The following is a 24,053-nucleotide window of genomic DNA, read 5'->3' on the forward strand; positions in this document are numbered from 1 at the left end:
CACCACAGCCCTCCGCAGGGTCTGAGGAGCAGATTACTCACTTGTTTTTCTGCCTTCCCTAGCAAAAGAAGAAAAGCAAGAAGGAAAGGGAGTTGGAGAAGCAGAAGGCAGAGAAAGAGCTGTCCCGCATCGAGGAGGCGCTGATGGATCCCGGGCGACAGCCAGAGTCAGCAGATGATTTTGACCGACTCGTGCTGAGCTCCCCCAACAGCTCCATCCTGTGGCTGCAGTACATGGCCTTCCATCTGCAGGCCACGGAGATCGAGAAGGCCCGGGCGGTGGCTGAGAGGGCTCTCAAGACCATTTCCTTCAGGTCTCAGCTTTCACCCCTGCTTTGGGGGGAGTCTTTCGACAGGGAGGACCCTGTCTCCCCAGGTTGCAGGGCTTGCCGCCTCTGGGTCATTTCCTCCTCTGCAGCCCGTTTGGGTGGCTGCCTCTAGGGGCCCATGGGTTCCCAGGTTTTCTCTCATAGATGGGCCACCTGTGAAACAGATCTGCTTATTTATAATTTATAGTCCTCTTCACTGAAATAGCTAAGGGTAACAGTTATAAGAGTCCCTACACTTAAATAAGGTGCCCAACTTGGAGCAGAAGTAGAACAGGGAAACATCTCTCCCCACGCTTGGGTGAAAACCTTGTAGTTGGCCATTTTCCAGGCAGAGAGTAGCAGGAGTTTCCTGAAGGCTAGTGAAAATAATGGTGATCCTTTGCTTCATTTTCTTAGTGTGGGGAGAGAATCAGACCAGAGATTCTGCTCCTTCCGGCCCTACCCTCAGGCCAGTTTAAGGTTTGGTAGGCTTCCTTCCTGGGAATGGAAGCAGAAACCAGGGGAGCCCCAGACCCGGCAGTTGAGGGGTCGGGGTTCCTACTTCTATGTGAGCTGCAGTGGGAACAGGGTCTCTCAGTACCTGCACTTGGTGTGGGAACTGAGGACAGGGATGGAGCTTGGGAAGGAAGAAGTAGTTTCAGTTGACATCCCCAGATGAGTGTGGGGGGTTCATTGGGCTGAGATGATGGAGCTCACATGCTGCCTGCTCTCCCTCTAGAGAGGAGCAGGAGAAGCTGAACGTGTGGGTGGCACTGCTGAACCTAGAAAACATGTACGGCTCTCAGGAGTCACTGAACAAGGTCTTCGAGCGGGCCGTGCAGTACAATGAGCCTCTCAAGGTCTTTCTCCATCTCGCTGACATCTACAGCAAGTCAGAGAAATTCCAGGTAGGAGTCTGGGCCAGGTGGCATGCTGCTGGAGGGTCCTCAGCCGCTTGGAAACTAACTCCTGGGAGTCACAGAGGCATCAGGGAAGAACCCCCGCTTTCTGGATCCAGTCCTGCCCCAGGCTTGCTCTGTGACATCTGGGCCCTAACTTGCTCATCTTCCAAGTAGGGGAAGTCATTTCTCCCAACCTCTGCTTTAGGAATGAGGGGTGAAGGTGAGGGAAGTGAAGGGACAGTGGACCCCTGGTGTGTATCCCTTGGGCTGCTGACAGGGGTGTTATAGACAGAAGGCAACAGACATCTCAGCCCAGTGTCCCCTTTTCCATCTCTCCTGTTTCCTCTTGTCATTCTCATATTCTCTCTTCTGGTCTTAGGACCTCCTTAGTAGGGAGCCTCTCCGTTGTGTTAGGCCTCCTCATGTGGTCTCCCCATCTTTGTGAGTCTGCCCTTTCCCCTCAGGTATCTAGAATTGGGCCTACACAGTGATTGGAGTCTGTGAGCCCATGTCCACCTTTCCATGAGTGTAGCTAACATCTCTATTGTTGCCCCCTGTGTCGTATCACACTCTCTTAGCTTACCTCGTTTTTCCCACAGGAAGCTGGTGAACTCTACAACCGGATGCTGAAGCGTTTCCGGCAGGAAAAAACTGTCTGGATCAAATATGGTGCCTTTCTTCTGCGGAGGGGCCAGGCTGGGGCCAGTCACCGTGTGATGCAGCGAGCCCTCGAGTGCTTGCCTAATAAAGAGCGTGAGTGCTCATTCCCACCTACTGGCCCAATTCCTGAACATGTTAGGCTCTCTGATATGTGGGCATGGGGATTGGGGGTGTTCTCATCTGAGGATGGTATTAGGAAGGCCTTGACGAGGGTACATAGTTCTCTCTCTGTTGATTATATGCTCAGGAACTTAATGCATTTTGCATTTCAAATGCTAAACTACGAAGGTGGAGGAACAGAAAGCCATTAGCGTTAATTCTGTTGCCCCTGCCCGTCCCCCCTTTCTGTGCCCAGAGAGTAGGGTGTCTGCAGTTGGAGTCATAGATCAGTGCCCGTCTGTGTGTTTGGTCCTAAACTCACCCTGTCCCTCTTGTCAGCACCTAGATCTTGGGACCCAAGAGCAGGGAGTCATGAGTCAGACTCTGTCCCTGCAGCACGTTGTGTTGTGGTGATAGGTCTATCTGCTTTGTGTGTCCTCTCCCTGCAGATGTGGATGTGATCGCCAAGTTTGCCCAGCTTGAGTTCCAGCTGGGGGATGCAGAGCGGGCCAAAGCCATTTTTGAGAACACGCTGAGCACCTACCCAAAGCGCACGGATGTCTGGTCGGTCTACATTGACATGGCCATCAAGCATGGCAGCCAGAAGGAAGTCCGGTGAGAGGGGAAGACAGACCAGGGTTGAATTCCCTGTGAGGGGGTTAGGGACATGGGCCAAGCTGATGAGTTTTAGCCCCACAGCAGCTCCCAGCCTCCCCAGTTCTCTTACTCTATCTGGAAAGACAGCTTTGACATGACATAACAGGTCCTATGGCATTCACTTTTCCAACTTCTTTTTCTGCCTCGGGCCAGCCTCTGGTCTGTGTCTAGAACTTTGGGTCTGTGTCTGGAACCAGGCTGGCCTTGGCCTGGGAGTCAGGAGACTTGGGTTTCCATCATAATTAACACTGTGCCTGGCTCATTGTAGAGAGTGTTCACAGGCCTTATGCCACTGTTGTCCACCAGCATCCCCACAAGGCGAGAAGGATTAGAGATGGGTAGACTGAGGTCCAGAAAGAGCTAGTGCCTTGCCCAAGCCCATCATTGAGTTTTAAGCAGAGCTTTTCTCACAGATCCATATCTAATTGTTTGCCCCCATCCCAGTAGCTTTGTCCTGATTCATTATGTGACTTCAGGCCAGTAAGTCCTTTAATATCTCTGGGTGTCTGTCTGCTCATCTGAAAAGTGAGGGTGGGGTTGTCTCTCTCCTCCTGCACATGATGGGAGTTTATGAAGGTAATAAAAATAAAGATAGAAGGAGGAGTGCTGGATAACAGAGGGCCCTGGTCCAGAGCCTGAGAGCAAGTGGGGGAAGGCTTGCCCAGAATCGTGTGTCCGGGGACCAAGAGGCAAATGCTACCCTGCTCTTCCTCACAGGGACATCTTCGAGCGGGTCATTCACCTGAGCCTGGCCCCCAAGCGAATGAAATTCTTCTTCAAGCGCTACCTGGACTACGAGAAGCAGCACGGCTCTGAGAAGGACGTGCAGGCAGTGAAGACGAAGGCCCTGGAATACGTGGAGGCTAAGAGCTCTGTGTTGGAGGACTAGCGGCAGGCCGGCTCCGGATGGCCACCGTTAGCAGCGGGCCAGCCCAGCCGAACCTCAGGCGTCTGGGCAGTCGAAAACCTGTGGTGCCTGAGGACTCTATTTAAGTGCTGCTTTTTCTGCAGTACCCTTGGGGTAATCCTGTTAGGATAAAAAAGAGTTTGAGATTTCTTATAACTACTTTTTGCTCGTTTTAAGTATCAATTTATTTCTTCCTTTTTCTTTTCTGGGGCTGCTCAGTGGTTGCAGGCAGCAGGCTCTTGGACTCCCAGAAAAGCTGAGGGCTGACTCCTGACGATCTTGTGGTCGGGATCCCACTTTGGCCCTAGGAGGCTCTTGGTCCAGCCAGAGAGGGTCAGCAGGGTCCAGGGAGTGGGCCTCCTCCCCTGGATCTTGGAGTCTCTGGGCATTCCCTCCGCCTCAGCTCAGCTAGTACCTTGTGCCCTTTTGGGGAGGCCATGAAACTGGGACAGGAGGACTCTAGAGGCAGAGCCCAGAAAGGAAGATTGGAGAACCTGGGCACCTGAGAGGAAAGCCGCAGATACTGGCTTAAACCACCTGGTGATGTCTCCTCTCAGGCCCACCAGGGCCAGAGTACCCAGGCTCTCCAAATCGGGCGCCTCATTTGTGAAATGGGGTTAAAAAGTCCCACCTTGAAGGGTTGTTCTCTGGATTAAAGGAGAGCTTGTATGTTGTGTGCTGCCACAGGGCCTGGCAGGGAGGAGGCTCAATGAGGACCTAGACTGCCGTGTTGTGTGGCTTTGGGGAGAGCCCCACAGATTCTCTGTAGCTCCTCTGGGGAGAGGTTGCTGGGCAGAGGGTATCAACTGGCTTGGTGGTGGTTCTTAAGTCCTGAGGCAGAGGGGACTTGACGGGCCCACCACACCCACACCTCCCTGTGACGCTGGTAAAATTCCCAGAGAGACAGTCTCTCTGCCTCCTGTGATAAGTAATAATCCTGTATGTTCCAGAGTTCTTGGAGGCCAGCACAGACCCAGCTAGTTGTTGAAGCCAGTTCTTTTTTGACTTGGTCTTGAGAAAATTAAACGTTTTCTTTAGCAGAGCTTTAAATGTCCTGAGGGCTGGAGAGCTTTTCCATGGGAAATGACTTGAGTCATAAGCCAGGAAGCAGGACAGAGACAGGGAAGAGCCTCAGAGGTTTTAGAGGTGGTGGAGGTGATCAGGCAAGGGCGGGCATGGGAGGGAGGTGAAGCCAGGGCGGGCCTGGTTCTTGGTCTGATGACCAACAGCGCTAGGTTACAAGAGCTAGTCTGCCCTACTGAGTGTAGGATCTTCCAATTCATGAAATTTAAGTTGAGCTTCCCTCTGAGAAAGGCCAGGCTCTGTCTGTCTCCCAGATCAAATCAGATGACTGAATCCAGTTGCCAAGGGATCATCAGCCCCAAGGCCTTCCCACATGTGGGAGGGAGCACCTGGCTCTCCCTGCACCCTTGCCCTCCCGTCCGTCCATTTTAGTCTTGCCCGGAGTCTCTCTGTCCCCTTCCCTCCCACAGGGGATAGGATTTGGGCCTGTCCCCATGACTACCAGCCTGCTGTGGCATGGCTTATCCAATCATGCAGACACCAAGATAGTCCTTTATACTAAGAAAAGCCTTTATCAAAAATTTAAGTATACAAAGTAAAGCCAGAGGCATACATTGGAAGGCAGCTGTCTGTATGTAATTCCACACAAATTAACTGCACAATATCCTATACAAGGAGCCTACTGGTGAGTTTCATTGTCACCTGGCTCTGCTGGCAGGGCTTCCCAGCCTGGGAGTCCCACCAGTAAAAGGTCATCCACATTGTAGTTAACGAAGGACCAGTTCCGGGAAAGGGTCTTTTCACCAAAGCTGTTGACCAAGTGACTGGTGGCAACAGTAGAGGGGTTTCTTCAGGTCTGAGAGCCTTCCTGTCTGAGCTGACTATGTTGTCTGCTAGCTCTCTCCTCCGCACCCTAGGTTACCTTGTGTGCCTTTCTCCTGGCCTGTTTCCCCAAAAAGCTATGGTTAAAAAAAAAAATCTTCAGATGCTGATATGAGCTGGCAGTGGGGTTCAGTTTGGGACCAAGTTCTGTCATTTGCAAAGAGTGTGGGAACAGGCCCCTTAGGAGGGAAGCAGGGCCATCTCTACGTTGTCCGGGGCTGTGCCATTGCCCGCCAGACCCTGGGCCCACTTGTGCAGGCGGCTGTAGAGTGGGAGGCCCTGGTTCTCACGGTACAAATAGACGCCGGTGATGGCGTTCCACTGTGGCCGAGGCTGTGTGCCTTCCACTGGGAACTTGGCAACCAGCTCCTCATCGTCTTTGTTGAGTGCCACGAAGCCGAAGAAGCGGCGCACGTTGCTGGCAGCCAGCACCCGCGAGTGCGCCTCGGCCGTGCGCTGGAAGAGCTGGTCCTCGTTGGCGCGGTACTGTGCCCAGTAGGCCTCCTGGCGATAGCTGAGTGGCGAGCAGTAATGCTTGAGGCACTTGGTCAGGAACACCAGGATGGCCACCACGCCGATGAGCAGCCACCCGAAGAGCTGGCCAGAGAAGGGGCAGGGTTGAGGAGGGGCAAGGAGCTGCCTGACCCCCACCCGCCCCAAGAAGTAGTAGAAGGAGCCGGTCAGGAGGGGTGGGCTGGGCCAAACCTGGGCCTCAGAGCCCCCGGACAGCTGGCTCTGGCACTTACCTGGCCGCAGATTCTGCTTCTGTAAGGGAAGCGGGCCCTTCTGGCTGTGACTCCACCTGTTTGTCCTCACTCCCTTGAACTCACACTTGCTCTGTTCTTAGCCTTTGCCTCCTGCATTTTCTGCTGCCATTCCTTCAGCCCTAAGGGCCCCCCTCCACATCATCTCAGCCCATCAAAATCCAGCTCAAACTGGCAGGCTCAACCCCGATGCCACCTCCAGGAAGCCTTCAAAGGCCCCTCTGAGAGCAATCTTGCCTTCTCCGAGTCCCCAATGGCCTGGTTCCTCTTACACATCACTCGGCCTTTTTTGGAAATCATTCATAGGCTCGTCTCAAATGCTCGCTGGCGTGTGAGCCTATTGAGGGCTAGGGCAGTCAGGGTCATCTTTGTTTCCCCATTCAATCCTGTACAGATCATCGTCAAGTAAAATTTTTGTCTCCATCTACCATCTTCCATCTCCTTCAGTGCTGTGTCTAGCCCTTCCTCTGTCTACTTGTGTTTCTTATGCACCTGAGAGGAGACCTTTTAGAAAATCTTGCGCTCTTTCCTGTCTCTCCCTCACCCTCTGCTTCCCTAAGTTAACATTTCCAGCTCAGTTTTTTTGCTTCTGCTCGGTCGCTGCCCTTGCCCTCTCTCCCCTGGCCAACCTCCGCTCCCTCCGAACTAAGCCAAGGCTGAGGCTAGGATTGGGGCAGCAGCTGCTGCTTCCTGACTTGACTCCCCTTCCTGGCTCAAGGGACTCCCCTTATGTCAACAACACTTGAGGCTGACTCAGTGACTCAGTCCTATCCTTCCTGGGATAGGAACAAGCTCATCCCCAGAGCCAGCCACACTCCATTATCAACTCATGGCTGACAGCAGACGTTTCATAAAGCTTGCAGGGGTTCATGCTCAATCTGGCTGGAATAAGGGGCTTAATCTGTGACTGGGATGAAGGATCAGTCTAAGCCAGGAGAATGTTCCTTTAATGTTTAAAACTCTCTTATTTGGGACTGGAATTGACCCTTGCCCCACCAAGCACTAACCTACAGTTAGCCAGCTCTGATACATGACACTGATAATCTAGTGCTTTCCTGGAGACCCCAGCCTCTGAGGACCAACTCCAGCTTTAACATGGGGCCATGCTGGCACGTCCCCACCAGCCGCCACCTAGGCAAGAAAGAAAAGGAGCATCCCTTTACACAGCCTTACCTGGGACTCGTACTTGAGTCTGCGGCTGACCTCCTCCCGGAAGCCTGACAGGTTGGCAGGGCCCTCCCCACAAGGGAACCTGGCCAGGATTTCTGTGGCGTGGGCTGGTGGGAAGCCCTCTTCCCCGGCCGTGAGTGAGGAGGGGTCCACGAACTCGCTGAGAGCACAGACATAGGCCTCACCGCGCAGCAGGGAGATGACAGACCAGGTGACAGGGGCCACAGCCGCACGGCCCAGGATGGAGCTTAGAAGGAGGAAGTTGGGGGCAGCTGAGCAGTTCTTGGTCCTCCGGTACTGGCACTCGGCAACTAGGTTCCAGGTGTGGTTGTTGAGGATGACGCCGATGAGGAATAGTGCCAGGGCAGGCACACCAATGGCTGTCAGCCCGTACAGGTAGTTTCGGGCTGGTGAGCAAGGGCAGTGGAAAGCCACCACAGTGAACAGCTCCTGGCTGCCCACTGTGCCCAGTGCCACCAGTCCGTTGAAAATCATCACATCCTTGCTCTTGAAGAAGAGCGATAGGAAGCGGAAGTTTTCTGCAATCAGGGCTGCCATGGTGACAGGTTGACTGGGGGACTGACTGCAGGGGTGGAGGCAGCAGGAGACTGGGATCAATGGTTCCTGGTGGCACTAGGAAGGAGCTCAGGCTGGTGGGCACCTGAAGGCAGGGCACAGTCTTGCCATTTATCCCCTACAGTGGCCGGCCTGCTGCTTCCTATGGAACAGTAGGTGACTGATAAATGTTTGCCTCTGAAAACAGGGATTGAGGCCTGGCTGGTGAGAAAGGAAGGAGACTCGGGAAGCCCTGAGGCCCGGGAGGAATGACAGTAGCCACTGTTCACTGAGCTCCTACTGTGTGTCAGGCACTTTACATCCCTTGTTGCCCATCCTCAGGATCCCACACTGTAGGGATATGAGCTGTCATATCCCTAGTGTAGATAGAGAAGGTGGAGGCTTCCTGGAGGGGGGTGGCTTGCCAGGGTCGCATATAAGTGACAGAGCTGAGATTCAAGCTCAGGTCTGTCTCCCTCAGACACTTAGGTTCTTGTCAGTACCACAAGCTTCCCTTGAGGCAGGGATTAGGAATGGCCCTGTGGCATTGGGGAGTGTGGGATGTTGACTGGCTTTCCCTTGGGGATTCCAGGTAGTGCTGATATACTGAGAGACCTAGGACTATTTGGAGGGTATGTCCTCAAGGCCTCTAGCCCTGTGGGTATAAAAGCTGGAGTGGGTATCCTAGTGGAAAAGGGACTTGGACTTGACCCTGTGATGTGGGGTGGGGTCGAGGAAGGGGCCTTGAGTCAGTGATGAGCCTGGGGCAGCATCCCTGGAGTTTATAAGAACCTTTTCATTTTGGAGGCCTCAGGCTCTGGGCTGGTTTAGGAGATCCTGGCTCTCAACATACTTCATGACTTTTGTCTCAGTTCAGTGTCCTCATCTGTGAAAAGAGGATAAATCGTTCTGGTCCTTGCTCTCCTCTTAGGGATGCTGCAGGGAAAAGAAAGGGAATAAATGATGCCTGATAATTGTCCTACGTGTGAAAGCTCCATCTCTCACCCTGTCGAGTCTTCAGGGTGGCTCCCAGAGGTGAGGTGACGGGGATGATTCTCTTTCCTGCAAAGATCAGGACACTAAGGCCTAAAGAGGATCAAGTGCCCTGCTCGAGGCCATTCAAATATGGGGGTGCCTGGGCAGGACTTTTGACCACGAGCTGAGGCCTGGGAAGTGGACACGGGTGGGTTAAACTGAGTCCTCCATTTTCTGGGTCTCCTACTGACCTTGCTCTGTCCCCATCTGTGAGAGCCCTAGCGCACCTCCTCTTCCCCACCCATTACTCCTTCCCTGTCCAGCAGCCTTGTTCCACCCAGGGCCCTGGGCCTGGGGAGCGCCCAGCCTGCCAGCGACAGGAAGCCTGGATGAAGGCTAAGGCTCGGCCGTGTCCACCAGCCCATCTTGAGCCTGCTCTGCCTTGGCCTGGGCTGCAGCAGTGCTGGCAGCCTGCCAGGAAGTGGCCATGACCTCAGGCTACAGCCATGATCTGCCCCAACTCCCTTCCCAGGCTCCACCTACACAAGCCAAGAGACAGGCCAGGGTGTGGCCCCATGTCTTTTTCCCCATCCCGTGGGTGAAAAGCAAAAGTCCACAGAGGGAAGTGGAGGGATGGGGTGGCAGCAAACGAAGGTGGGGAGACCTCCCCATATTTCCTTCTGTGCCTCCTCTCTATACCACCACCCCTCACAGTCTCTGCCAAGGCTGCCAGATGGGCCGGGGCAGAGCAGGTGGCCACGTGGGGTGCCAGGAGCTGGAGGAGGAGGAAGGATCTGACTCTTTCCCCAGCTCACAGCCCCGGGGCTCCAGTCTAACTCCCTGGGAAAGGGAGTTTGTAATATTGCTGAGGATGCATGGGTCAAAGGGAAACCCCTCTCCCTCTTTGTCTTCCCCTTTTGGATTCAAGGCTCCTAATGAGCTCCCCATGGGGACCCTGGATTCATAAACCGCCCAAAGTGGGGTACAAGATGTCTGAACACTGGTGGGTGGTGAGCAGAGGAGGGACCAGGCCATCTTCTAAGACTTCTGCCCCTGTTCCCCAGGCCAGGGATGGGACCTCCTCCAACAACAGAGCAGGAGACAGGCCCCGGGGAAGGGGGGCAGGACTGGCCCTGCCCAGAGTGGGGGGCCTCAGCTAGAGGCCTCACTCCCCCGCACAATCCCTCTGGGCAGCCTCACCTGGCACACCCCAGGGAGGGGCCCTTCCTTACCTGGGGCCAGCTGCAGGCACCAGTGGCCTTGGCCTCCACGGGCTGGGCTCTCAGAGCTGCGCAGACATCGGAGCCCTGGGGCGTCGGCTTTCAGGGCGGGCCGCCTGAAGTGCCGCCGCTGTGCCGTCCGCGGGGGCTCCCTCCCGCTTCTGCCCAGGAGCAGGGCGCTTGGGACCCGCAGGGCTTGGGGTAGGTGGTGTCTTCAGAAAAGTTTAACTCCGGAAAAGGGGAAACAGCGGGATGGAACGTGAGTGCCAGCGAATGGAAAACAGCTCCCAGGCGCCAGGCAGAGGCGGGCGGGCGGCGAGGGCGGTGCGAGAGGAGAGGAAGTCGGGGCTTCTGAGCCTTCCTGAGCAGAGCTGCCTGGGACGGCCTGCTGTGCTCCGCACCAGCTGGACCAGTTCAGGGGCCAGGCAGGGGGCCTTCCGGGAGATCTGGCCTGGGCCTGCCCTCCAGGCCACTTTCAAGAGCACCCCCTGCTTGACTCCCACCAGATAGAAGCTGCCAGAACGAGAGCCCAGCAGGGTTAGGGGTGAGATGCCATCACGATGCTGATTCCTAACAGGAGACACAAGGCCAGGAGCCCCCCTACCCTATTCTGGCCTTTCTCCCTCAGAGCCATCTGGCCACTGACTGGACAGGCCCTACCCTGCTGGCTCTTCTATCCATACTTCAGCTAACACCCCTCATACTGCTTCAGATCTTGGGAGGGCTGATGAGTGAATTCTGGAGTCTAGGGATTCTCTGAGCTCCTGTGGGCAGAGCTCTAACTGTTGGGTGGAAATTACAAGGAGGCAGGTTTCTGAAGAAGCCCTTTATAATGATCAGAGCTGCCCAGCCTGTCCCAGAAAGTGGTCATGAGCTCCCCATCTGTGGGATTGTGCAAGCTGAGGCTGAAAAGTCACAGGTTAAGAATGCTGAAAGGGGTAACCCTGTGCAAGGACAGGCTAGATGACCCTTAGGATCAAGGGAGAGACCACCCTCCCAGACCCCTGTCAGCTCTGCAATGCTTGTGGTTCTATGACAGTGGAACTGCTGAGTGACAGAGTGGCCTCCCTGAGCTGGACTTGTCCATGTGTGGTATGAAGGAAAAGGACCAGTGTTTATTTTTCATATCCTACCTAATGTGCCGAACACTGTTCCAGATTCTTCCTCAAAAGTTATCCTCCTCTATCCTCACCATAATCCTGAAAAGCATATCTTTTAATATCCATTTTATAGATAGACACTGAGGCTCAGAGGGATTGGGTGACTTGCCACAGGTCCTACAGCTCTAGTGTTTGAACCCAGGTCTGCCTGACCCAAAGCTTTACTCTTTCCTTCACATTTGTACCTCCCAATACCTCTGGGCTGTCTTTTCCCACTGGAAGCCTCCCCCAACCAACACACACCTGGCCCTTACTCATCTGAATCTTCCCCCTCACTCAGGGCCTAGATCAACTCCCATCTCCTGGGGGCCAGCCCTGTGACGTAGTGGTTAAGTGCGCGCGCTCCGCTGCTGGCAGCCTGGGTTCGGATCCCAGGCGCGCACCGATGCACCGCTTGCCAGGCCATGCTGTGGCTTCCTCCACGTAAAGTGGAGGAAGATGGGCACAGATGTTTGCTCAGGGCCAGTCTTCCTCAGCAAAAAGAGGAGGATTGGTATGGATGTTAGCTCAGGGCTGATCTTCCTCACCACACACACACACAAAAAAGTCCCATCTCCTGGAGGAGCCTCTAGTGCACCTTGGCCTTCAGGGCTCGTCCTCCTCACAAATGATTAAAGGAGGGAGACTGGATTTCAGAAGTGGGAATAGAGGGAAGGGTGCATAAGGAAGAATGGAAATTATTAAAACAACGTTATAAGGCTCAAGATCAAAATGAAATCTTAGCAAAGTGGGACTTACATCTCAAAGATATCTGAGGGGGCAAGAAACCTATATTCTTGGCCCTGTATCCTCCTCCTTGACAAAGGGCTCCATTTCCTGATGTCCCCCTCCTCTTATGTCCAGGGGCAGGGGGAGGTTAAGCCCTCAGTCCAGAAATCCACAAACATGTTAGCACCACGTGCTGAGTGCCCAGCATGGGCCATGTGCTTATCCACTTCACTCATTTAATGCTCACAACTACCCCAGGAGGTAGGTGCCCTCATCCCCATTGTACAGATGAGGAAACTGAAGCACAGAAAAGGAAGCAACTGGCCCAAGAGACACAGTTTGGAAGTGGTAGAGCCAGCATTTGAGCCAGTTCTGTCTCACTCTGGAGTCTTGAGCGGTTTCCACATAGCTACCTCCCCTCACCCCCTTCCACCCTCATCTCCACTTCAAGGTAGAGCCTCTTAGACTTTAGAGCTCCCTCCCCAGGGGGTGTGGTCTTTGCGAAAATGGGAAGACCTGTTTCTAACTGCTCAAGTCCCAGAGATGGTCTGATTTTCTCCTGAGACCTGGATGGAAGCGGGGTGTCAAGGCGGGCTCCAGAAGCCTTCCATGAGACGTGCTATGGTGTGAATGTGTCCCCTCTAAATTCATATGTTGAATCCTAACCCCTAAAGGTGATGATATTAGGAGGTGGGGCCTTTGGGAGGTGCTTAAGTCGTGAGGGCAGAGCCCTCATGAATGAGATTAGTGACTTATAAAAGAGTCTCCAGAGAGACCCCTAGCCCTTTCTGCCATGTGAGGACACTGAGAAGGCACCGCCTATAAACCAGGAAGAGGGCCTTCACCAGAATGCAACCATGCCAGCACCCTGATCTTGGACTTCCAGCCTCCAGAACGGTGGGAAGTAAGTTGTTGTTTATAACCCACCGGGTCTGTGGCATTTTGTTATAGTAGCCCAAACAGACTAAGACAGGAAGCTTTTTGTGCTTGGTCCTAAATAAATGTGTAGTCCACTTTGACAATTGTTGAGTGGCCTCCATGGTGACCACACATGCTGGCTTCTCTTGAATGGACCTAACCTTTGGCATCTTGTTTTATCACCTGTCACCCCAGGCGTATCCCAACAGGTAAGGTTGGGTGTCACGTCCTTAGGCCCACCTTCGCTCACTCAGCCTAGCTCAGGACAGTGGCCAAAATCAAGGGATTCTTGCTTCATGAGATAGCTGGATGCCCTCCCAGTCCCTTGAGCATAAGGGAATAGAGGTAGTAAAAAGTCACAGACAAGAATGGACACTGGGGCAAGGATGTCTGTAGAACCTGAGAGGAGATAGACAACCAAGGATGAAGTGGCCTGGGAGGGGCTGGGCAGATGGGAGCTTGCCTCCTCCAAGCCAAGTCTGAACCCTCTGACTAATACTGCTCATGGCCCCGCTGCCCCAGGGCCTTCCAGGGCAGTGGCACAGCTGGAGGTCCCCTTCCAGCTCCAAATTTCCGGCCTCAAATGGGCAGGTGAATGCCTGGGCTTGTGGGTCTGCTCCCACAGGGGCCTACTGCCCAGCACCTGCAGCCTTCATTTTTCCATCTGGTTTGGGGGTCTGAGGGTCTGTGGGCTCAGACCCCCATTCCCGCCTCTTCACCTGGCCACGGCTCACACTTTGCTGAAGTAGGTGGCCACCTCCTTGCGTGGAGGCCGAGGTCCCCCTGCAGCCCAGCCGTTGCCCATCAGCAGCTCCTCCTGGCCCAGACGCAGAGGCGGCTTGCACTTGTGCCAGCTCGTGAGCAGCTTGTTCATGGTGCCTTGATCGGTGATGCCACGCAGCTTCTCCTTCTCCTCCTCAGCACTGTTGGCGGTAGCCGGGGCAGCCGAGCTAGCAGGGGATGTGGCCAGGGCCCCGTGGGCATGACCCAGCTCCAGGTCATGGTTCATGGCCTCAAAGAACTGCTGGATACAGACCTTGGCGAAGGCTTTGGCATGCTCTGTGCATGTCTCATCAAAGAGCTTGCGCTCGATGTCGATATAGTGGGACCAGTACTTGCTTTTGAGGAAGGCGGCCTGCGTGAAGCAGGGCCGCACAGAGCGCACGATGAATGCAAGCAGTGTGGTCAGCAGCACGAAGGACCAGCCCAGGGCCTGCAGGGGAGAGAAGAGAGAGTCAGCCAGACGCTGCCCTCTGGCCTCCTAAGCCTGTCCAGACCCCACAAAGCACTCTCGATGGCAGGGCCTTTAGGGAAAAGAGTACCAACTGGGCAAGTAACTTCACCTCTTGGCCTCCATTTACTCTTCCATAAAACGGGCACAGATATACCCATTTCATGGAAATAAGATCATGTGAGTAAAAGGCCTGCATGTAGACCTAGCACTTAACACACAGGAGTTAACTGGGCAGACCCCGGATTAGGCTGCCTGGGTTTTGATCCTTTCTCCACTACTTACTAGTTGGCTAGGAGCAAGGTATCTGACTTCTCTGTGCCTCAGTTTCCCCACCCATAAAATGGGGCTAGTGATAGTATCTCTCCCATAGGGTTGTTGTGAGGACTAACTGTGATAAATGTAGCACAGTGCCTGGTACATAGTTAGTGCTTAGTAACTGTTAGCCGTTATTATTATGCCAATGGGCCCTCATTGACCATGCCTCTTCCCTCAGGAAGCCTTCCTTGACCTTCTGGGCCATAGTGACCCTTCCTCCTCTGAGTTCTGTACCTCTCCTTTGGCTTTGATATTGTCTACCTTTCAGTCGCCAGCACTAAATGGGACCTTCTCTGTGTGAGCTCTGAGCTTCACCCTCAGGGGTCACAGAGACAAATCTGGCAATCACTCAATCTCTGTGCTAAAGAGCACTGGACACTTGGGTCCTAGCTCTGTTCCACCAATAACTCACTGTGGGATGGGGACAGGATGCTCCCCCAACCTGCACTTCAGGGCCAGCCCCAGCTGCACAGAGAAGCGTTTGGCCAGATCAGGATGGGGGACACGGAGCAAACCCAAACACCAATAATGGGGGCTGGTGGGTAATGGCAGAACAGACACCAAGTGGGGAGCTGCAGAGCATGTGCTTGGTCTTGGGGGGCACCTCCAATGCTTCTTAACGAGGAAATGTGGGCCCTGTGGGGCTGGATTTCCCAGTGTTTCAGGTAAAGCTGGAAGTCTGATTTTTATGTGAAAATTTCTGGTTTTTAGATGATGCCAACTAATTCTAAAATTGAATTTCAAAATCAACCTCTGAAGGCCAAATGAAACATGCCTATAGGCCAGGCAGCCTGTCAACTGGGGGCCCTTTTGGCTTACGATGTGATGGTTTAAAGATCAGGTAGAGGGACAGCTGCCCCAGGCCCGGAGCCTGGGACGATGGCATAGGTGCCCACGGGAGAGGAGGTACAGGTTTTGGAGGGAGTGGAGTTCAGATCAGACACAGAGTGTGAGACTCACATGCAGCGTCTGGCGGTGATGCAGGCCTCCCAGGAGAGAGTTCTGGGTTGGAGAGGGGGCGCCTGGGTGTCTGGACTTGCCTGAGCAGAGTGTACATGTTTCTCTAGTTCTTGCAGGGCAGGCCCAGCCCCCTGCCCCTCCCCTGACATGTCCTGGTCCACGGTCTGCAAGGGCATGCTGCCCGGGCCGGTCTCCCCTTGCTGCAATGACTATAGGGGAGGCCTGAGCGAGGAGTGAGGGCCCAGAGGGGCAGAGGATGTGGGAGTGGGGCTGGGGAGGACCCGAGCTCTGGATTTCCCCTCAATGGGCCCTCCAACCCTGCCTTTAGGGCACATCCCAGCAGTGCATCCCCCTCACTCAAGCCCTCCCTTCCAGGGCCACCCAGACCCTCAGCTCCTGCTCCCCTAGCAGGACGGCGCCAGCTGGGGGCATTTGCCAGGGAAATGTACCCAAATGGCCCAGCCACCCACCGGCCTCACCACTGCCCAGACCTGGAAGAGGAAAAGGATGCAAATTCCCCTGGGCTTCTGAGCTGGAGCTCAGGATGGAGGAGGTGGGGCTGGCTGAGCCCTTGGGGTCCTCTCTGGGAACCTCAGGACAGGGCACAGGCCTCTGGACCGAGGTAGCCGTAGCACTCTCTCCAGGTGGCACTCATCTGAGGGAAGACACACCGCTGTGCCTTCAGAAGCCCTGGACTGCAGTTGGGAAAATATGCCCCTGCCCCACAGAGCTCCGTCTGAGTGGGGAGACCCAGCCTTGTCTGGGCAGCCCTGGTCTTTTGGGGAAACGTGACTGTGCCGTGAGGATGCCCCATTTCTAGAGGGACCCCGGCCTGTGAGGGGAGACCCAGCCCAAGGCCGCCGGCCCCCTCACCTGGGAGATGCAGCGCAGGTAGCGCACGGCCACCTCGCGGGCCAGCAGCCAGTCACCGTCGTAGATCTCGGGGCAGGGCACCCGGGCAAGCAGGCGGGCGAGCTCAGGCGGAGGCAGGCCGGGCGCCAGGCTGCCGTTGCCCAGCACAGTCACCGGCACGGCAGTGCAGAAGGCACAAAGGAAGCACTTGCCATCGAGCAGTGTGACAGCCACCCAGACGACGGGCGCAATGAGGGCGCGCTGGGCCATGGAGCAGAACATGTAGCGCAGCACGGCGGGGTCCTTGGCCCGGCGGCCCGGGGGCCGCTTCCACTCCTCGGCCAGCATGGACACGTTGTTGTTCATGACCAGGCCGAGCAGAAAGAGCACCAGCGGTGGTGCCAGCAGGATGCCAGCACTGTAGGCAGCATTGTAGCCCGGCAGGCAGGGGCAGTTGAAGTCGAAGGCGGAGTACATCTGGGCGCTGGCCAGCGCCATGATGCCGCAGATGCCATTCATGAAGGACTCCTGGTTGGACTGCAGGAACTGGAAGATCATCCGGAACTTGTCCATTGTAGCCCCCTCGGGGCCCGGTGGCCTCCTCCCACCTCACCACTGCCTCAAGGATGGTCCCTGCGGCCCACTCCGCACACTGGGTGCCCACCTCATGGCTGAGATGGGCAGAGCTCAGGGTGGTGGCTGAGGTCATTGTCTCTTTGAGCAACTTCTAGTCAGGTGCTGGCTGAGAGGGTGCAGGTTGGCCAATCCCGTGGGTACAGCCAGGGTGCTGCCCCACCCCTCCCCACGCTTCCCGGGTTTCTCTCCACAGCCGCCTCTGGCACTGGGAAGCCATGAAAGCTGCACCTGATGGGGACCGGTTTTCTGTGGGTGTGGGAGGGAGGGAGGGTGGCAGGGAGGGGAAGGAGAGGGCAAGGAGGCTCAGACGCAGTTGTAAGACACTGTCTCCAGCAGGGCTGGAGTTTAGGAGAACCTAGGGTTGCTGCAGAGGCCTGAGCTTCTGGACCGTGTCCTCTGGGCTCCTAGGAAGAATGTCGCCCTCCTTCTGCCCTTCCCATTAGGTCTTTCCTCCACGTTGTATCAGGGTTCAAGAGGTCTCCTCCATCAGTTCAGATGGTATGATGATGAAGTGATGGCAGTGATGGTGGCGGCTGTAATGGGGGTGATAATGGTGGAGGGAATGATGCTGCTGGAGGTGAAGGTGATAGAGGTGCTGATGGCAGTGATGGAGATGAAGGCGCTGCTGGTGCTGCTGGTGATGGTGATGGCAATGTTGGTGGTAGGGGTGGTGCTGATGTTGGTGATGGTGATGGTGATGGTGGTGGTGGTGGTGATGGTGGTGATGATGGCAATAATGATGGTGATGGTGGTGATATTGGTCACAGTGGGGGTGGTGGTGGTGGTGGTGGTGGAGATAGTGCTACTGCGGCATGGCATGGAGTAAAAAGCCCTGAAGTTGGAGTCAGAGGATTTGGATTTGGGAGGTTGCCACGTCTCCTCCTGCCAGGCAGGGAGCTGCAGCCTGTGAGCATAATGCAGGTACATTTTGGTCTGGTCCACTTGTGTCTCTGTGGGTGCGTCAGTGTGTTTGTGGATTGTGGATGACAAATCCTTTCCTGGCTCCACCTCCTACCTCTACTCCCAGAGAAAAAAAAAATGAAGGGTGGAAAAAAACCAAAAAAAACAAACAAAAAACAAAACAAAAATGAAGGGTGGGGCAGTGGGCTTTCATGCCTGGAGCTCGGGCCTCCAGAGTGTCTGTGGGAACCAGGCCAGGGCCCCTCCATCGGCATGTCAAAGTGGGGAGGAGCTTAACCGGCGCCCTTTGATGCTGCCAGCTTTCCCAGAAGAGCAGGTCAGACCCAGCTCCAACCAGATCGCTCCTGTCTGGGGTGAGCGGGTGGGCCTGGGACTGAAGCAGAGCGAGAGCCTGGAAAGGGCGGCTCTAGCGGGTCCTCAGATCAGTGCATCCTGTGTGTGCCCCTGTGAGCTCGCTGTGGCTTTGGGCTTCAGTGTCTGTGTATCTGCATGTGTTCGTGTGACTGCATGAGTGATCTTGTGTCTCTGTGTCTCTGTATGACCGACAAGAACTGGCACTGACCGGGGCTTCCCCTGGGTCAGGCCCTACACCAGCGCTCTACATGCATCACCTCGTGTAAACTTCCTACAACCTATGGGATAGGTGCCATTATCCCCATTTTACAGAGGTGGGGACTGAGGCTCAGAGAGGTTAAGTTACTAGCTAGAGGTTATGTTAACCGGCTACAAACACAGGCTCTTTTACCCACCACACAAGAGGGGCCAAAATAACTGGAATGCCAGGCTTATGGCAAGGAAAGGGGTTTATTTTGGGTGACGTCAGCTGGGAGATGAGAGTAAGCCCTCAAACTTGTCTCCTCGGAAGATGTGAGGCAAGGGTTTTTAAAGGTTGTAAGGAATGTGGCTGCTTGTAGAGAGGGGAAGCCCGTGGCCTTGCTGGTTGGCGCCTTCCCACCCGCCTGCGTTTAGCCTTGTGAAGCTGCTTGCAGGGTGGGGGATGGCGAGATAAGGGAATCCATAGGTGGGTGTCCTTGGTTGTCTGCCTCCGTGGTGGATAGTGGATTCTGGTGTCAGGAAGCCAAGGAGTTGGGGTCTGGAAAGCTTCAGTTTCTTGATATTCTCTGCATATCAGTTTCCCTGTAATAAACTTCAAGAACCCATAATTAGAACTAGAGAAGCAGGGAAAGGGGATGGGTGCTTTTGGTTTTAACTCCATATATGCTGGGTTTAATGTCGGGGAACAGATATCAGAGCTAGCATCAGATACACAGCTTGTAGTTGGAGAAGTGGGATTTGAACCCAGGCTAGATGGGAGTAGGGGAGTGGAGGAGGAGGTAGGGAAGTGTTTTCTGGCCTTTCTCCTCCAGCTGAATCAGGTTCTCCTGTTCTACTACTCTGGGTGGAAACACTAGCGTGTCACAAATAGGTTATAGGTGGAGAAGGATGTCACTACCCTTGGCCCTCAGGCTGGGCCTGGGGCAACTGAAGCCCTGAAGGCTGAAGCCCTTAGGCCTCTAGAGGACCCTTGCTGGGGACTCCGCAGAGGGGCACCCACAGGTGGAGAGCAGGATGAGGGAGATCCAGCCAAGGAGTTGTCTGCTCTGGACATTTACTGCAGTGTCTATGTGCATGGCTGACAAGGGTTTTGAGCTGCTGGCAGAGCCTGACACACAGCCCCAGGTGTGGAGCAGTGGGGTGGGGTGGTGCAGGAGCCCAGGAACCCAGGAGGAGTGTGGCTCTGGAGGCCGCCTGGAATCTCTGTCTTCTATAGGGGACGCGGCTCCCTGTTTGTCGCTGATGGCCCTTTTAGTGGCACCCAAGCTGGCTGCAGGGGGCCTGCTCTAACCACGTATACACTCTGCAAATCCTAACTTTGACATTATTTTAAAATGCTTGATATAAAACAAATTGATTGGATTCTAAACACATTCTTCTCATTCTCACAAGAATTTTGGTTACAGTTATTGAAAGGAAATGATGAGTGTCAGAGTCTTTACATATCATTCAAACTGCTGTAAATTTTTGAATGGTTGTAAAAATTAGTTTTAAATTTATCACTTCCTTGGGCCAAGATTTTTTTTTTTCCCAAAGCCCCAGTGGATAGTTTTATGTTATAGTTGCACATCCTTTTAGTTGCTGTATGTGGGACGCAGCCTCAGCATAGCCAGAGAAATGGTGCGTCAGTGCGTGCCCGGGATCTGAACCCGGGCTGCCAGTAGTGGAGCGCATGCACTTAACCGCTAAGCCACGGGACCAGCCCATTAGGCCAAGATTTTTGTGGGTGGTGTTGATCACACATTTGAAGAGATCATCACTAAAGAGCCTTGAGGGGTGGAGGGTGGGCGAAATGAGTGAAGGGGATGAAAAGTTACAAGCTTCCAGTTATAAAATAAACAACTCCTGGGGATGTAATGTACAGCACGATGACCCTGGTTAACAATACTGTTTGTATATTTGAAAGTTGCTAAGAGAGTAATCTTAAAAGTTCTCTTCACAAGAAAAAAATGGTAACTATGTGTGGTGGTGGATGTTAACTAGACTTATTGTGGTGATCATCTTGCAATATATACATATATAGATTCACAATGTCATGCACCTGAAACTGATACAATGTTATATGTCAATTATATCTCAATTAAAAAAAAAGCCTTGACTAGGAATTGCTGTGGTCATTTCATGCAAAAAATCTGATGTTAAAAAGTTGTGCTCACGGAAGCAAGCTCAAGTTTCTCATTTTGAGAAGTCTGGGAGATTTCATCTGGATGTTTTATACCAATTCGGTATTTAATATCTTTCCTAATGCTTTGTACTACATCTTTCTTATCATAATTATATAAGATAAAGAAGATGTAATTGTTTTTTTCTGCCAGGCTCTATGAAGATGTCTCCAAATCCCCTCAGTTTGCCCCAGTGTCATGTACCAATGTCATCAACGTCTCCATGCCCCGGGATGTGAAGAAGGTTAGGAAGCTCTGCCTCTGAAGGACGGAGGGGCAGGGGCGGGTGCCTGTGAGGGAGAAGGCGGCCCTGGCCTCTTGAGCACCAGGTAAGGCCAGAGCTGTGTCAGTCACCACAGAGGGGACACAAAGCTGCCTGGGGGAGACTCCTAAGCCATCACCCCTTTACTTGGCTGTCCCCCTCCTATAATACCATCCGCCCTCACTCTGCCCACCCAAATCCACTTCAAGGCCCTGCCCATTCGCTTATTGTTTCTTTCACCGAACAGTCAAGTTTTTTTTCTTAGCAAGAAACCATGTCACAGAATGGTTAAGAACAACCCAGCCAATGACCTGCGTTCAGGTCTCAACTCTGCCACAGACCATTGGGACCTTGGGCAAGTAATTTAACCTCTGGATGCCACAGTCTTCTCATCCGGGAAGTGGGGAGAATAGAAGAGCTAACCTCTCAGGCTGTCATGAGGAGTCAGGGAGATGCTGCAGGGAAAGAGTTTAGCGCAGGGCCAGGCCCACAGTGTGCTCTCAGTAAATGGCCATTATCACCTGTAATAGTAATAATTCCCGTCTCTGCACCTGTGCGTTAGTAGCCCATTTTGAACATTTGTATTAGTTTCTTATTACTGCTGTAGAAAATTACCACAAATTTAGTGGCTTGACACAAGTTCATTCTCTCATAGTTCTGGGGGGTCTGGAGTCTAAAACGGGTCACAATAGGCTAAAAATCAAGGGGTGGCAGGCTGTGTTCTAGGGGAGAATCCACTTCCTGGCCTTCTGCAGTGTCTAGAGGACACGCACGTTCCCTGGCTCGTGGCCCCATGTCGCTCCAACCTCTGCCTCTGCAGTCATATCTCCTTCAGGGACTCAGACCCTCCTGTCTCCCTCTTATAAGGACTTATGATTACACGGGGGCCACCGGGCTAATCCAGGATAGTCTCCCCATATCAAGATTTTTAACGTAATCACATCTGCAAAGTCCCTTGTGCAGGTAAAACACTCTCAGGTTCCGGAGTTCAGGAGGGGGCCTCTGGGGTCCCGTTATTCCGTCTACTCCGGTAGGGTCTTCGGCAGCAGGTAGCAGTGCTCTTCTCCGCCCCTCCCCCGTAAGTCCTGGAGTGTGACTTGTGACTTGGTGTAAATAGAAAGCAGGATGTCATGACCCCACTCAAACTTCTCCCTGCGTTGGCGGCAAACTCAGCCACAGCTGCCACTGTGGGATGTGCCCTGGCCCTTCACTTCCTGCGCTCAGGAGTGTTGTCCTGGCACCCACCCCACCCCAGTGCTGGTGAGTCCCCCCCGGCTTGGAGGAGTTAAGAGCGCCATGAAAAGTAGCATGCAAAGGGGGCCTCTGGGGAGCAGGTGCCGTACCTTTAGGAAAATTCCCGATTTGCGTAGGAGAGCACGAGTGTGTGGTGCTCCAGCGGGCACTGTCCTCAGCCAGCAGCTGTGGGAGCACCCAGAGAACAGGGCAGTGGAGGAGGCAGGAGCAGTCAGTGAGAGGAGGCTGCTGAGGCAGCTTGAGTATTGTCAGGCTGTGTTACCAGAGGTATGAGGTCTTTACCTAAGAAGGATATAGTGCTATTCTTTTATGCATCGGCCAAACTGTATTGGGAGGTTGTATATTGTGGCAAAAAAAGGTAGCACTCACCAAATATTCCATGGGCTTCCTAACAATTCCCAGCCCCTGTCCCAGTTAGGTCGGGGCCATGTAATTGCGTTCTGGCAGAGAACTCCCCACCTCTTACCACCCTCCCTGCTCTTTCTCTTCCCTGCCTCTCGGACCCTGGACGCCAGTGAAACAGGTGCCTCTGTGCCACGCATCCCCATCAGCACTCACCTCTACATTCAAAGGCTGTTCACAGCACACCTGAGACATTTGGCCCGAGGCAAGCTGGAGGTGCCCCAGTTAGCACCCCAACCAATGACAGTCGAAGATTGGTGATAAACACTCCACCTACCTCCACCCTGGGTTGACTGACTTCGGGTGTGGGCTCCCAGAGTGGCCCACAGCGGCAATTGGCTGGCTCCGCACCCTTTACTGGCTTCCTTCCCTTTCCTTCCCCTGTTCCTTCCTGGTGTTTCTTGGGAGCAACTTCCACATAAACTACTTGCACTCACTCCCTTGTCTCAGGATCTGGGGAATACCCTGTGTCTGGTTGGTGGGTCCCACCATGGGGGATCCTCCAATGGCTGAGTCCTCAGGTGACCAGAGGAGCCTCCCTCTGCCGTTTACCTCAGACTTTGCCTGAGTGAGAAATAGATCTTTGTTGTGTCAAGGTGCTGACATTTTGGGTTTATTTTGACTGCATTTATTTTTACAACCCGGTCTAACCTGACTAATTCAGCGTGGTCTGCTCTGTGGGTTACATTTTAAGCTGGACGCTGACAAACAAGAGCATCCAGAGTCCATTCCACCACCTAAATCTCTCTGATCTGCACTTCTCTCCATCTCCACCCCAACCCGGGCTCCGTCAGCTCTTGCCTGCCTCCTGCACTTTACACTGGTCCCCATCAAGCTATGGCCAGGCTGCGGACAGTGTTACCTTTTAAAAGCAGACATCTGATTAAATTACCACATACTTAATTTCCTCTGGTGGCTAAAGTCCAAAACCCTTAACAGGGCCTATATGGCCGTGTGAGAGCTGACCCTGGCGCCACTCTCCTCCCGAAGTCACCTCTCCAGCTCACTTGCCAGTTTTCAGTTCTTCAAACAGGATAAACCCCTTTCCATCCCTTTGCACATGCTTTGCACATTCCTAGAATGCTTCTCCCCCTATTCTTCCCTTGAGAAATTCCTGTTCATCCTTAAGATCTCAGCTTAATGGTCCCTTCTTTAGAGAAGCTCCTGAACCCTCAGGCTGATACAGATTCCCTAGCCCCCAATTGTACTTCCCCTTCACAGCACTGGTTGCAGTTTCAGTGGCTTGTTTGGGAGGGGTGTGTTTGTTTAATATCTGGGGCTCCTGTTGGACGACAAGAGCTGAAGGTCCCCATCTGTTTTGTTCACTGCTATGTTCCCAGTGCTCAGTATAGTGTGCCTGGTTTATTTTTAAATTTTTTTATTTTTGTGAGGAAGATCAGCCCCGAGCTAACATCCATGCCAATCCTCCTCTTTTTGCTGAGGAAGACCGGCTCTGAGCTAACATCTATTGCCAAGCCTCCTCCTTTTTTTCCCCAAAGCCCCAGTAGATAGTTGTATGTCATAGTTGCACATCCTTCTAGTTGCTGTATGTGGGACGTGGCCTCAGCATGGCCGGAGAAGCAGTGCATCGGT

General features: G+C 53.8%; 3 protein-coding genes across 4 annotated transcripts in view; 1 reads left to right on the forward strand and 2 right to left on the reverse strand.

The window, feature by feature from the left end:
* Positions 1 to 3,691, forward strand: part of PDCD11 (programmed cell death 11) — a 46,192-nt gene extending 42,501 nt beyond the window's left edge. The window contains exons 32-36 of the mRNA XM_004428028.3: positions 63 to 313; positions 1,047 to 1,215; positions 1,809 to 1,962; positions 2,418 to 2,583; positions 3,343 to 3,691. Of these exons, the coding sequence (XP_004428085.1) occupies positions 63 to 313; positions 1,047 to 1,215; positions 1,809 to 1,962; positions 2,418 to 2,583; positions 3,343 to 3,514 (912 nt within the window). The 3' untranslated portion in view covers positions 3,515 to 3,691. The remainder of the gene's footprint in view (positions 1 to 62; positions 314 to 1,046; positions 1,216 to 1,808; positions 1,963 to 2,417; positions 2,584 to 3,342) is intronic.
* A 41-nt stretch (positions 3,692 to 3,732) lies between these two features.
* Positions 3,733 to 10,506, reverse strand: CALHM2 (calcium homeostasis modulator family member 2). 2 transcript variants are annotated; one of them, XM_087432540.1, is made up of 3 exons: positions 10,134 to 10,506; positions 7,375 to 8,812; positions 3,733 to 6,034 (listed from the first exon to the last, which is right to left on the reverse strand). In XM_087432540.1, exons 2-3 carry the CDS (start codon positions 7,927 to 7,929, stop codon positions 5,618 to 5,620), a joined length of 972 nt encoding a protein of 323 aa, XP_087288666.1. In that variant the 5' UTR covers positions 7,930 to 8,812; positions 10,134 to 10,506; the 3' UTR covers positions 3,733 to 5,617. The 2 variants fall into 2 exon arrangements, with proteins under 2 accessions (XP_087288666.1, XP_087288665.1); XM_087432539.1 differs by having other exon boundaries at positions 7,375 to 8,862.
* Positions 10,507 to 13,637: 3,131 nt separating this feature from the next.
* Positions 13,638 to 16,841, reverse strand: CALHM1 (calcium homeostasis modulator 1). The gene is made up of 2 exons (XM_004428036.3): positions 16,290 to 16,841; positions 13,638 to 14,120 (listed from the first exon to the last, which is right to left on the reverse strand). Exons 1-2 carry the CDS (start codon positions 16,839 to 16,841, stop codon positions 13,638 to 13,640), a joined length of 1,035 nt encoding a protein of 344 aa, XP_004428093.1.
* Positions 16,842 to 24,053: the final 7,212 nt, after the last annotated feature.

This window comes from Ceratotherium simum, chromosome 6 (genome assembly GCF_057802395.1).
Source record: "Ceratotherium simum simum isolate JZ-2026a chromosome 6, ASM5780239v1, whole genome shotgun sequence".
In the NCBI taxonomy this organism is placed as follows: Eukaryota; Metazoa; Chordata; class Mammalia; order Perissodactyla; family Rhinocerotidae; genus Ceratotherium; species Ceratotherium simum.